Source organism: Lucilia sericata, unplaced genomic scaffold, assembly GCF_015586225.1.
Source record: "Lucilia sericata isolate MDLA Ls3-8-SP2 unplaced genomic scaffold, ASM1558622v1 Contig000517F_arrow, whole genome shotgun sequence".
Classification (NCBI taxonomy): Eukaryota; Metazoa; Arthropoda; class Insecta; order Diptera; family Calliphoridae; genus Lucilia; species Lucilia sericata.
This window is the reverse complement of record NW_023994530.1, coordinates 215,165-229,908: the sequence shown is the minus strand read 5'-3', so window position 1 is coordinate 229,908 and position 14,744 is coordinate 215,165. Positions and strand designations below refer to the sequence as shown.

Sequence of the window (14,744 nt, the reverse complement as noted above, 5' to 3'; positions counted from 1 at the left end):
GTTTCTCAAAGAAAATTTTTTGTATAATAGTTTTCTCTATAGAAAATTTTGTACCTAACAGTTTTCTCTATAGAAAATTTTGTATATAACAGTTATCTCTGTTGACAATTTTTGTATAACAGTTTTTATCCTTGAAAATTTGGTGTATAACAGTTTAGTCTATAATTAATTTTGCGTATAACTATTTTCTATACAAAATTTAATGCATAAGTCTTTTCACTATAGAAAATTTTGTATATATCAGTTTCATCAACAGAACATTTTATGTATAACAGCTTTCTGTTTTTACTATATAAAAGTGGCGAATTTATTAACATTCTTATCTGTTAAGATTTTATTTATAACAGTTTCTTCTATAGAGAACATACATATTTTTCTAGAGAAAAATTTCTTGTATAACAGTTTTATATATATAAAGAGAGATTCTTTATAAAGATTTTTTTCTATAGAATTTTTTTCTATAACAGATTTTATTGTGTATAATATTTTTTCTAAATGAAATTCATTGATAGTTTTGCGTATAACAGTTTTCTTTCATATCGAACATATTGTAAAATTCTTGCAAAACAGTTTAAAACCGTGAAAAATTCTGTGTATAACAGTTTTTTCTAAAAACGTATTTGCTTTTTTAATTATAAAAACTATTTCTTTCAATTTATTCTCTAATTTACAATTTACGTTGTTGTTATTATTTTTATCATTAGTTGTGTGGTATCGATTTTCAATAGTTAATTTTACGTTAATTTTTGTTAACAAGCCATTCAATCATTTTATATCTCAAACGTGTATATGTTTATACATTTTCGTTTTTTTTTTTGTTTCTTCTCAACAGCATTTATAAATAAATAGTTATAAGTATATGTATATGAATACGGTAATAGAAAAAATAAAATAATAATAAATAGTAGTTAAAAAAAAAAAAATTGTTAAAAAACACTCGTAAATTGTTATTAACACAAAAAAAAAAAAACTTTAATTACATTGATTAGCCATAAAAAAGTAAATTTATGCGGTCTTAAACAAAAATAAATAATTTTTAGTACTATATGAATATTTTTAAAAATTAATAATTTTCATTTTATTTTTTTCTTTCTTTTAGATGTCAGATTTTTCGGATAGTTCACAGAGCGGTGTCATTAGTCCGGCTACATCGTTTATTGAAAATTTCCATAAGAAAAATGGTACAGCTGCCTCATCGGCCAATAGTTCACCCAGTATTAGTACAATGGGGTCAACATCACCGGCCATTAATGGTGGCAGTGGTGTTGGCGGGTGGCGGTGGTGGGGTAGTTATAGGCAACAACAATAGCAGTATGGTTATACCAACAACAGGGAATTCATTGGCCAGTACATCAACAATGGGTCGTCAAATAAATACTAGTTCTAGTTCAAGCAGTAGTGTTAAGGAAACATCATCACAACAGGTGAGTGAAAATGAATCAACGAAAAGTTTTTTTTATTTAATATTGCCTCTATAATGTGTAGAGTATAACAGTTCTTTTTTGAAGAAAATTGTGTGCAGAACAGTTTTTTTTTTTGTAGAAACTTATGGAAAAAGACTTTTAATATAACAGTGGTTTCACTAAGGAATATTTTGTCTACATACAGTTGTTTTCCATAGAAAATTGTTTGTATAACAGTTTTCCTACAGATAATAGTATATACAAGAGTTTTTCTTTAGAAAATTTTTTGTATAACAGTTTTTTTCTAAAAAAGTTTATATCTATAATAGTTTTTTATAGAAAGTTTTAAATATAACAGTTTTGTGTATAAAGTTTTTTGGTAAAATTTTCGGTGTATTACAGTTTTCTCGGTAGAAAAATTTAGTTATAATAGTTTCCTCGATTGAAAATTTAGCGTATAACTGTTTTTTCATTAAAAAATATTTTGTATACAAGTTTTTTTTAATAGAAAATTGTATCCATAACAGTTTTTTTCGTAGAATATATTGGATATAATAGTTTTCTCTGTAAAATTTCATGTATAACAGTTCTGTCTATTAAAATTTTTATATAACAGATTTCTCAATCAAAAATTGTTGTATGTAACAGTCTTTTCTATAAGTAATTTTGTGTATAACAGTTTTCTTTATAGAAAATTTTGTGTTTAATAAATTTTTCCTATAGAAAATTGTGTTTATAACAGTTTCGGTTATAAACACATTGTATGTGCAACAGTTTTCTCTATAGAAAATTTTATGTATAACATTTTCTCTATAGAAAATTTTATGTATAACAATTTTCTCTATAGAAAATTTTATGTATAACAATTTTCTCTATATGAAATTTTGTGTATAACAGTTTGTCTCTACAAAAATTGTGTGCATAAAAATTTTCTCTATAGATAATTTTGTTTATAACAGTTTTATCTATAGAAAATTTTATGTAAAACAATTTTCTCTATGGAAAATTTTTTGTATAACAGATTTTCTATAGAAAATTTTGTATATAATAGCTTTTTCCATAGAACATTATAAAAAATGTTTGTATAACTGTTTTGGAAAATTATGTGTATACTTGTTTGTTTCTAGAAAATATTGTGTATAACAGTTTTTTCTCTAGAAAATACTGTGTTCAACATTTATCACTATATAAAATTTTGCGTATAACAGTTTTTCTATACGAACTGGTGTGTAGTTGCTGTATAACTGTTTTTTGGTATAAAAATCTTTGTGTATAATGGTTTTTTCTATTGAAAATTTTGTGTATAACGGTTTTCTCTATAGAAAATTTTACGTGTAACAGTTTTTCACATAGAAAATATGTGTATAAAAGTTTTTTCTATAGAAAATGTTGAGTGAAGTAGATTTTAAAGATAATTTATTATGTGTAAAACTTTGTGTATAACAGTTTTTTCTATATAACATTTTATGTATAATAGTTTTCTCGACAGAAAATATGTATTCCTCTATAAATAATTCTGTGTATAACAGTTTTCTTTATATAAAATTGATCTTATAACAGTTTTCTCCATAGAATATTTTGTGTATAACAGTTTTCTGTATACATAATTTTGTATATAATAGTTTTCTATATATAAAATTGTTTATATAACAGTTTTCTTTAAAGAACATTCTGTGTATAACAGTTTTCTTTACAGATAACTATGTGCACAACAGTTTCTTTTATAGAAAATTTGGTGTATAACAGTTTTCTTTATAGTTAAAGTTATAGTTATAGACAGAAAATATGTATTTCTCTATAGATAATTTTGTGTATAACAGTTTTTTATATAAATTTGATCTTATAACAGTTTTCTACATAGAATATTTTGTGTATGACAGTTTTCTCTATAGATAATTTTGTATATAATTGTTTGTATAACAGTTTTATTTAAAGAACATTTTGTGTATAACAGTTTTTTCTATAGATAATTTTGTATATAATTGTTTTCTATATCGAAAATTGTTTGTATAACAGTTTTCTTTAAAGAACATTTTATGTATAACAGTTTTCATTATAGATAACTTTGTGCACAAAAGTTTTCTTATAGAAAATTTGATGTATAACAGTTTTCTCGACAGAAAATATGTATTTCTCTATAGATTATTTTGTGTATAACAGTTTTTTATATAGAATTGATCTTATAACACTTTTATCCATAAAATGTTTTGTGTATAACAGTTTCTTCTATAGATAATTTTATATATAATAGTTTTCTACATAGAAAATTGTTTGTATAACAGATTTATTTAAAGATAATTTTTTTGTATAACAGTTTTTTCTATAGATAAATTTGTATATAATAGTTTTCTATATAGAAAATTGTTTTTACAACAGTTTTCTTTAGGGAACATTTGTGTATAACAGTTTTCTTTATAGGTAACTATATGCACAACAGTTTTCTTATAGAAAATTTGGTGTATGACAGTTTTCTTTATAGTTTTCTCAAAAGAAAATATTTATTTCTCTATAGATAGTTTTGTGTATAACAGTTTTTTATATAAATTTGATCTTATAACAGTTTTCTCCATAGAATATTTTGTGTATAACAGTTTTATTAATAGATAACTTTGAGCACAACAGTTTTCTTATAGAAAATTTGGTGTATAACAGTTTTCTTTATAGACCAGTTTTTTTGTATAACAGTTTTTTCTATAGATTATTTTGTATATAATAGTTTTCTGTATCGAAAATTGTTTGTATAAGAGTTTTCTTTAGAGAACATAACAGTGCAAAACAGTTTTCTTATAGAAAATTTGGTGTATAACAGTTTTCTTTATAGTTTTCTCGTCAGAAAATATGTATTTCTCTATAGATAGCACAACAACTTTGAGCACAACAGTTTTCTTTTAGAATATTTGGTGTATAACAGTTTTCTTTATAGAAATTTTTATTTTTAACAGTTTTTCTCTAGAGAAAATTTTATGTATAACAGATTCTTCTGGAGAAAATTTAGCCTAAAACTGTTATTTCTATAGAAAATTTTGTGTATAACAGTTTTACGGATAAACATTTTATGTATAACAATTATTCTTACAGAACAAACAGAGTATAATAGTTTTTGTTTTGAAAAAATTTCTATATAACAGTTTTTAATAGAAATATCTTGACTTGAAAGTAAAAACGCAGCTACTTATCCATCCCTGCTACACACTTTAATATTTAAATGTTTGTATGTGTTAACTCAAGTATAAAATTTAACCTCATTTTATTTTGCACAGCCCTAAAATAGGCTATAGATTTTATTTGCATAAATAAGCAAAACAATATTTGCTCACATTTGAGTGGTGTGTGTGTTTTTTCGCTTATTATTTATGGTTGTTTTGAGGCGTATGAGTAATTATTAGTTTGAAATGAGTTGTTGAAATGAAATATATTACTCATACGCTCTTTTTAGGTAAATTGAGTGGGTTTAATTGTTGTGATATATTCTATTTATTTTAGGAAATTTACGGTAGTAATTGATGAGAAATATTAGTTAAATTGCCTAAATTAGTTAAATGAATTTTAATTTGTGATGAATTTATTATTTAGAATAGAAAATTCAAAAAAAGATATCAATAAAAATGATGATTAAGTCTTAACAAAAATTTCTAGATAAAAATGAATTTCTTTATCAAAAAATTCTAAAGAAATATTTTAATTTTATTAAATGCAATTAAGATTATTACAATATTTATCTTTGTTTTAAGAATTTAATTACTGACCAAATAGCAAGTGGATTTCTGGGGAATTTCTAGTTTATACATTTGTATTCTTTATTATATTGATAAAAATTCTTTTCAAAGTTTTAATCTTGAAAACATTTGTTTAAATGTGACAGTTAAAAAAAGATATTTCAAAAATGTCTAAATTAAATAAAATAAAAGTTTTATTTAATTATTAAATTCTATTCTAAATAAAAAAAAATATGAGTAACTAGACATTTGGTGGAATAAAATGTGGGACATTTTTTTGCACAAATTATCTAAAACAAAGTGTGCGGTAATATTTAAAAATAATGAAGAGCTACTGCAAATTTAAAGGTAAACTGTTATAAAACTTAAAACAATAGAGTATTTTTTAATAGTTTCGTTAACATTAGTGTAGTGTTTAAATGTTCACAATTCTTCTCAAAGTCTTGTCAAAGTTCTTGTTAATTAAAATAGTCACGTGACTTGCTATTTGTCCTCATGAGTTATACCAACCATATTGTAAGTAATAGCTCCTTAACAAATTCGTTTTCTACCTCTCTACCAATTTGTGTTTGTTTAAATTTAATTTTCTCTAATAAACTTATCAATTGTTTTAATTATCGTCTTATAAATATTTTTTTTATATTTGTTTGTTTTCTTTTAAACTGTGTAATAATTATTTTTAAACAATTATTTAATCATTAAATAGTTGTATTTCATTTGATTTCTTTATAGAACTTTGCTAATTCACTTGCATTTACTCATTTATTAAACGTTTCATTAGATTAGAAGAGGGCTTATCGTGTGGTGGAAAAACACCTCCTCTCTTACCTAAATGCTAATAAAATGATTGAAATGTTATCAACAAAAGTATTTTTGAAATCTAAATATGTATTTAAAAATGAACTAACTACATGGTCATTGACAGGTGGTGGTGGTGATGATGTCGTCTATAAAATTTAATGGGTTTATTGATATTGAACGTAATTGTGGCGAACTGGGGAATAGAGTAACTTTTGTGGCCACTTTCAACAATTTCTGAACTTTTTCTACATATAAAGTTGGAAGTTTTCTATTTATGGAAGTTTTCTATTTAACAATTTATTTCATATATTTAGTTGTAGCCAAAAACAGTTTGTTTTAAAGGCAAGACTAGACTAGACTTGACTAGACGACTAGAGTAGACTAGACAAGACTAGGCTAGACTAGACTATATACTATAGACTGTAGGCTTTGGACTATAGACTATAAAGTATAAACTAAAGACTATAGACTAGACTATAGACAAGACTATAGACTGTAGGCTATAGACCAGACTACTGACTAAGCAAGAGCGTAAATTATAGACTAGACTATAATTAGTTAGATAGATAGATAGATAGTAGTAGTTAGTTAGTTAGTTAGTTAGTTAGTTAGTTAGTTAGTTAGTTAGTAGTTAGTTAGTTAGTTAGTTAGTTAGTAGTTAGTTAGTTAGTTAGTTAGTTAGTTAGTTAGTTAGTTAGTTAGTTAGTTAGTTAGTTAGTTAGTTAGTTAGTTAGTTAGTTAGTAGTTAGTTAGTGTTACTTAGTTAGTTAGTTAGTTAGTTAGTTAGTTAGTTAGTTAGTTAGTTAGTTAGTTAGTTAGTTAGTTAGTTAGTTAGTTAGTAGTTAGTAGTTAGTTAGTTAGTTAGTTAGTTAGTTAGTTAGTTAGTTAGTTAGTAGTTAGTTAGTTAGTAGTTAGTTAGTTAGTTAGTTAGTTAGTTTAGTTAGTTAGTTAGTTGTAGTTAGTAGTAGTTAGTTAGTTAGGTAGTTAGTTAGTTAGTTAGTTAGTTAGTTAGTTAGTTAGTAGTTAGTTAGTTAGTTAGTTAGTTCGTTCGTTCGTTCTCGTTCGTTCGTTCGTTCGTTGTTCGTTCGTTCGTTCGTTCGTTCGTTCGTTCGTTTCGTTCGTTCGTTCGTTTCGTTCGTTCGTTCGTTCGTTCGTTCTTTCGTTCGTTCGTTCGTTCGTTCGTTCGTTTCGTTCGTTCGTTCTTTCGTTTCGTTCGTTCGTTCGTTCGTTCGTTGTTCGTTCGTTCGTTCGTTCGTTTGTTCGTTCGTTCGTTCGTTTTCGTTCGTTTCGTTCGTTCGTTCGTTCGTTCGTTCGTTCGTTCGTTCGTTCGTTCGTTCGTTCGTTCGTTCGTTTCGTTCGTTCGTTCGTTCGTTCGTTCGTTCGTTCGTTCGTTCGTTCGTTCGTTCGTTTTCGTTCGTTCGTTCGTTCGTTCGTTCGTTCGTTCGTTTTCGTTCGTTCGTTCGTTCGTTCGTTCGTTCGTTCGTTCGTTCGTTCGTTCGTTCGTTCGTTCGTTCGTTCGTTCGTTCGTTCGTTCGTTCTTCGTTAGTTAGTTAGTTAGTTAGTTAGTTAGTTAGTTAGTTAGTTAGTTAGTTAGTTAGTTAGTTAGTTAGTTAGTAGTTAGTTAGTTAGTTAGTTAGTAGTTGGTTTGTTATTTAGTTGGTTGGTTGTTTACTTCGAAGACGCGTTGTTATTAGTAACTCTTGTGGTAAGCGAACCCACGACCTCCAGATAGACTAACTACCAATCCACCGGAACCTATTATAATGGTTAATGAGGAAATAATTATTTCAATGAAATGGATCTGACACAGACTAGTCCAGTAATTAATTATTTTGGAATACTGGGGCCTTGTTTTTAAATTCCAACTACTTCTATTATCCCAGCAGTAGGGTATTACTTTCCATATCTCTCCATAAACGGTTCAATAAACCAATTCAAGTTCATTTACACTTTTCCTTTTGGCCAAAACAGAACATGACATACAATAGATTGGAATGTTTCTACATGTTTCGGTAGTTTATACTTTTTTCGTTTCTTTCAATTACATTTATTTTGTAACTAAATATTTATAAAAAAAATTCCCATAATCAGATAAGGGTGAAGAAAAAAACTTGTTATTTTTTATCAATAATTTAAAATAGTCAAGAATTTTATCAATAAGTTTGAAAACGAAATATAAAGAAACATTAGAAAGTAATAGACTTCATTATTTGACAAAAAGATTAACTGCAAATTTAGAAATTTTTAATTAAAAAAATTCTTAAAAAACTATTCATTTTCAATTTGTGTTAAGTACCATTTCCCCATTTTATGTGACATCAAACATAGATAAAGATTTACAAATATTTAATAAAAATAGTTTAAAAAAGTGGCTATAAACTTTCCTTTGAGGCAGTAGTTTTCATAAATATAAAATAGTAGTTTTTCATTTTATGGACTTAGCCTATTTACCCTTTCAGTTATACAATTAAGTATGAATCTGTTATTTATATTTTGGCGTCATTTTGGCTGTTTTTTTTTTTAAGACCATGTGTAATTGTTTAAATATATTTTTATTACCTGTTACTGTTAACTATTGATTTAAAGTTCAAATTTCTTTGTATTTTAATCAAAAGTGTTAATTTTTTAAATTGATTTCCACACAGGCATTGCGAATTTTTAAAACAAATTTTCATTTCTCTGCGCTAAACTTGTTTATAAATAAAACAAATAAAATTTATCAAAGACATTACATTATCTTTCATTTTTTATTCCAAATTAGGTTCCTATCCCACTAGTCATTCCCCCTTACTCTGTACATGTCTGGGTTAAAGACATCTAACAGATCAAATTCTTTAAAAATATTAATAATTTTTATAACACTATTTTTATCTAATTCCCTCATAAAACCATCATCTTGATAATGATCTAAATTTACAAATACTAAGGCGTTTTATTAACTACAACATTTTCTCTGCTTATGACACTTTGCCATCTAATTTAACATCTTCATCCGGTAGATGAATCCAGTGCTATTCATAAAAGTCGTAACAATTATTGCTCCAATAAGATAAATTTATTATTTAAATTAGAAAAGTACACTTCTGACGCTCACTTATTTGTTTAACGAAAAAAAAAAAAAAAAACATTAAATGACTGCAAAAAAATCTATGAGTCATTAAAACAAATAAAAATATATATTTTTTGAAATCATCATTAATAATTTTATTGCTGCAACTAATTAGAAAATTATATATACTAATGATAAAGGGAAAAAATTTAAATTTTATTACTGCAAAAAAAGTTTCATTTGAATAATTATTTTTGTTTCTATAGTGGATAGACGTGTTTTAAATCGCTCTCACAGGAAAATAACATTGTGAATATAAATTCTTAATAAAAATATAAAAAAAGATAAGTAACAGCGAATGGACGCTAATTAAATACATACTTATTTATTTTTAATATTAAAAATACATTTAAATTAAATAAATTGTCGTTTTTGTTAATGCAATTATTAACAAAACAATTTATAAAAAAAGCAAAAAGTATACAAAAAGAAAAAATAACAACAAAACCTTAAATAGAGTGTAGTGTGTGTTATTGTGCATGAGTTTCTCTAACTCTCCAACAAGTGAAAGGAGGCTCAGTAGCAATGGAAAAAATGCATACTTTGTTATGAGCTCTCCATGCAACAACAACAATAATTATGATCCAAAAAATCATAAAAACTATTTAAGTGTAAGAACAACAACAAACGAGAGATCTCCTCTCTCAAGTGCGCCAAAACAGAACAATTGTGTAGATAATAGCGCAAAAGAAAAAATAAATAAACAAACAACAGATTCAAAAACAACAACAAACGAGAGATCTCCTCTCTCAAGTGCGCCAAAACAAGACAATTGTGTGGAAGACAAAGCAAAAGAAAAAATAGATAATCAAACAACTGATTCAATGGTTGATGTAAATAGTAATGCTAATGTGAACAATATCACAAATAGTACCAATAACAATATTAACACTGTGAAAACCATTAATGATAAGGAGGGTCACTCAAGCCCAATGTCAAAGAATACTGGTGCCATACCAAAAAATACTCCAAATTTATTGAGCTCGCATAAAACGCAAAAGATCCAAACGGGAATGGACCGTTATGTCACATATGCAAAACGTAAGTCCAGCCCTAGGACTTCAAAATTGGAACCAAATCCAAAACAAGCGAAAACAAATTCCGTAAGTCAAAATCGTTTTGCACTGCTTGATAACCAAGAAAGTGAAAAAGTACCATCTATGACTTTAAAAGACCAAAAGCCACCTCCCCTCTATTTGCGCGAACCTACCACCAATCTATTGGTAAATAAGTTGTCCCAACTTGTAGGCAAAGAAAATTTCCATGTAGTCTCTCTACGGAAAGGAAATATTCAGGAAACAAAAATACAGACTTATTCAGAAAAGTCTTTTAGAACAATAGTTGATAGTTTTGATTCTGAGAAAATAAATTATTACACGTATCAACTAAAAAGTGCAAAGGGTTTGACAGTAGTTATCAAAGGTGTAGACAGCTCTGTACCAACTGATGACATTAAAAAGGCGCTAGAGTCTGAAGGTTATGAAGTGAAGTCCATTCACAATATATTTAACAAGGACAAAATTCCCCAACCAATGTTTAGAGTTGAAATTACTGTTAACTCTTCACAATTGAAAAAAAAGGGTGATACTCATCCAATATACAGTTTAAGATATCTTCTCAATCGCAAAATAACTGTAGAGGAACCCATTAAGCGCAGAGGTCCTCCTCAATGCCTAAATTGCCAAGAGTTCGGTCACACCAGAACTTTCTGCAAATTACCATCTGTTTGTGTGAGATGCGGAGACATCCATAAGAGTCAAGATTGTCCTTACCCAAAAACAGATAACAATAAAAGAAAATGCAGTAACTGTGGTCAAAATCACACTGCTAACTATCGCGGATGTCCAGTATATCTACACATCCAACAATCAAACAAGGCCAGAAGACCTTTATATGCTCAATATAAAGCTTCTAACTTCCCAAGCCTTCCTAATACTTCTAGTGCTCAATATAGAAGTATCACAAATAAAAGCAATCAGAATAAATCGTATGCCCATACGACAAAAGAGGGTTCCGTTACCCAAATGAATGCAAATCAAACTTCTAGTGCCCAATATAGAAGTCTTACAAATAAGAATAATGAGAATTTGCAATCAAACAATGAAAATAATGCCCCATTATTTTCATATGCACATGCATTAAAAGAGGGTGTGCCTGCACCCGAAACAAATTCTCAAAGCTCTATTGAGAATCTAATTCAAACCATGAACAGTTTCATGGCAAATATGCAAAATATGTTTCAACAATTAATGCAGAATCAAAGCATGCTCATGCAGATCCTGCTAAATAAAAAATGAATTCTCTAAGAATTTGTTTTTGGAATGCTAACGGCCTTAGCCAACACAAGAATGAAGTAGAACAATTCCTGCTACTTCAGGAAATTGACGTACTACTCGTCTCTGAAACACACTTTACCCTAAAGAATTGTTTCAGAATTAATGGATACTACACTTACGATACAAAACATCCAAGTGGCAGAGCCTGTGGTGGAACAGCCATTTTAGTGAGAAAAAATATTAGACATTTCCCAATGCCAGAATACAAAAAGGACCATATCCAGGCCACCTCTATAAATATACCTGATAGTCGAGTTACAATATCTTCAATATATTGTCCTCCTAGGTATAATGTTAATCGAGAGCAGTTTCTCGAATACTTTAAAACTCTTGGCCCAAGATTCATAGCAGCTGGTGATTATAATGCAAAACATACATTTTGGGGCTCTCGCCTCATTACTCCCAAAGGCAGACAATTGCTAGAAGCAATATCGTACAACAGACTAGATGCCATATCTAGTGGCCAACCTACCTATTGGCCTACAGACCTCAATAAGATTCCCGATCTAATTGACTTTGCTGTAATCAAAAATATAAAACGAGAATTTATTTCAGTGATCCCTTCATTGGACCTCTCGTCAGACCACTCGCCTACAATTTTAACGTTATTAGAAACCCCAAATAAATTGGAAAACTATTGTTCTTGTTTCCCTAACAAGAAAACGAACTGGTTAAAGTATAAAATGTATGTTAGCTCACACCTGCCACAAAACATTTCATTGAAGAATGACCATGAAATACAATTCGCTGTCGATATATTTACGGATATCTTACAAGATGCTGTCAAAGTGTCTACACCCCCAGTCACCTTGGGAGACTTCAAAAAATCGAAATGTCCTAGGAACATTGAGTCTCTTATTAAAGAAAAGAGAACACTCAGACGTCAATGGCAACAATCACGATCTCCAAACATAAAGGTTAAACTTAATCAGTGCCAAAGAAGACTTCGCATCGCTTTAAAGGATAATAAGGAATCTAATCTGAGAAATTATCTCAAAAACTTAGACCCTACTAAGAAAACAGAATATAGTCTCTGGAAAGCTGTTAAAAATATGCAGTGCCCTATTGCATATGAGTCACCTATACGCCTTCAGAATGGTCAATGGGCAAGAAATACGTCAGAAAAAATTGAAGCATTCGCCAATCACTTGGAGAATGTGTTTACTCAAAATGATACAGATTCTTCTATTAGTGCTAACATTATAAATAATGTGGTTCCACACCCAATAAAATTCCGGTTCTCTACCGTGAAGATGACAATCAAAGGTCTAAAGGCAGGAAAATCACCTGGTATAGATAAAATTACTACCACGATGATAAGTAACCTGCCCAATTCAGCACTGAGAATTATTTTGTTCATCTTTAACTCGATGCTACGTATTGGATACTTCCCTAACTCATGGAAAGTATCCGAGATTGTTATGATACCAAAACCGGGGAAAGATGTCACTCAAGTGACATCATACCGTCCCATTAGCCTGTTGTCTTTATTCTCAAAACTTTTTGAAAAGTTATTGCTTGAAAGCCTTTTAGTACACTTTAACGATAATTGCATTATTCCTGGCCATCAGTTTGGTTTCAGAAGAAAGCACAGCACTATCGAACAGGTACATCGAATAACAACTCTTATTCGAAAGGCCTTCGAGAGCAAGCAATATTGCTCTGCATTATTCATAGATATTTCTCAAGCTTTTGATAAAGTCTGGCACGATGGACTAATACACAAAATTATCACATTACTACCTGCGAATGTTCACAAACTGCTTAAAAATTACATATATGAAAGATCTTTTCAAATCAGATCTAAAGATGTGATCTCTTCACGTCGAAAAATATCTGCTGGAGTACCCCAGGGGAGTATTCTAGGTCCGCTCCTATATATTTTATATACTGCAGATATGCCAACGAGCGCACTGACTCACACATCTACATTTGCGGATGATACCGCTTTTGTAAGCATGCATGCAAACCCTTCAATAGCTTCTGAACAACTCCAGTTTCACATCGGCGAATTGGAAAAATGGCTGGACAAATGGAAAATAAAAGTCAATGCTACAAAATGTACTCACGTTACATTTACTTTAAGAAGGGAAAATTGTCCTCCCGTGCAGATAAACAATATAAAAATTCCTGAACAAAGCCATGTGAGATATCTTGGTATCCACCTTGATCGCCGCTTAACATGGACTCACCACATTGAAGCCAAGGTTACACAAATAAAATTAAAGTCAGCTCAATTGTACTGGCTAATTGGACCACGGTCTGCTCTAGACTTGGAGTACAAAGTGCTTTTGTACAAAACAGTTATAAAACCGATATGGCTATACGGCATTCAACTGTGGGGAACAGCCTCCTCATCAAATGTTGAAAAATTACAAAGAAAGCAGTCAGCACTGTTAAGGTCAATAACAGGTGCCCCGTGGTACATTCGCAATAGTAATATTCATAGGGATCTCAATGTCCCCATAATACGCGAGGAGATCAAACTCTCTTGTTTAACCTACCTGTCGAAACTAATGGATCACCCAAATCCCCTTGCCAGGGAGTTGCTGTCATTTGAGGGTCACAGACGACTGAGAAGAACGGAAACATTGGATTTTGCCAGATAATCAAATTATCGAGAACTTTTGTTGAAATTGCAGTGGCAATAACGACGTTAGTTATAGTTTAGGTTAAGATTTCAATACTTATTGTAAATTTCTATGTAAGAAAGATTCAATAAATAATAACTAAAATGAAAAAAAAAAAAAAAAAAAAATAATTAGAAATAGATTAATTTAGAAGTTTTTTTTTTATTCAAATATGAAGGTGGTACAATGTCTATTGTCTGGTCTACAGTTTCGCCTATTGTCTGATCTATAGTTTTGACTAAATACTGGTTTATAGTCTGGTCTAGTATATAGTCTCGACTATAACCCCGACTATAGTCTCGAATATAGTATGTTCTATACTCTCGAATATAGTATGTTCTATACTCTCGACTATAGTCTAGTCTATAGTCTCGACTATAGACTGGTCTATAGTCTCAATTATAGACTGTTCTATAGTCCCGATTATAGACTATAGACTGTTCTATAGTCTCGACTATAGACTGTTCTATAGTCTCGACTATAGACTGCTCTATAGTCTCGATTATATACTGTTCTATAGTCTCGTCTATAGACTTATCTCTAGTCTCGTCTATAGACTTATCTATAGTATCCACTATAGGCTGTTCTATAATCTCGACTATAGACTGTTCTATAGTCTCGACTATAGACTGTTCTAAAGTCTCGACTATAGACTGATCTATAGTCTCGACTATAGGCTGGTCTGTAGTCTCGACTATAGACTGTTCTATAGACTCGACTATAGACTGTTCTATAGACTCGACTATAGA

At 29.3% G+C, this 14,744-nt stretch overlaps 1 protein-coding gene across 6 annotated transcripts in view; it reads left to right on the top strand.

The window, feature by feature from the left end:
• Positions 1–1,145: 1,145 nt before the first annotated feature.
• LOC119605771 (NAD(+) hydrolase sarm1) overlaps positions 1,146–14,744 on the top strand; it is a 68,631-nt gene continuing 55,032 nt past the window's right edge. For 3 of the 6 annotated variants that reach the window (XM_037959063.1, XM_037959066.1, XM_037959065.1), the window contains exon 1: positions 1,147–1,424. In XM_037959063.1, coding sequence (XP_037814991.1) covers positions 1,179–1,424 — 246 coding nt within the window. In that variant the 5' untranslated portion in view covers positions 1,147–1,178. Of the gene's footprint in view, positions 1,425–14,744 lie in introns of all 6 variants that reach the window. The other 3 variants (XM_037959062.1, XM_037959071.1, XM_037959072.1) reach the window with 3 other exon arrangements.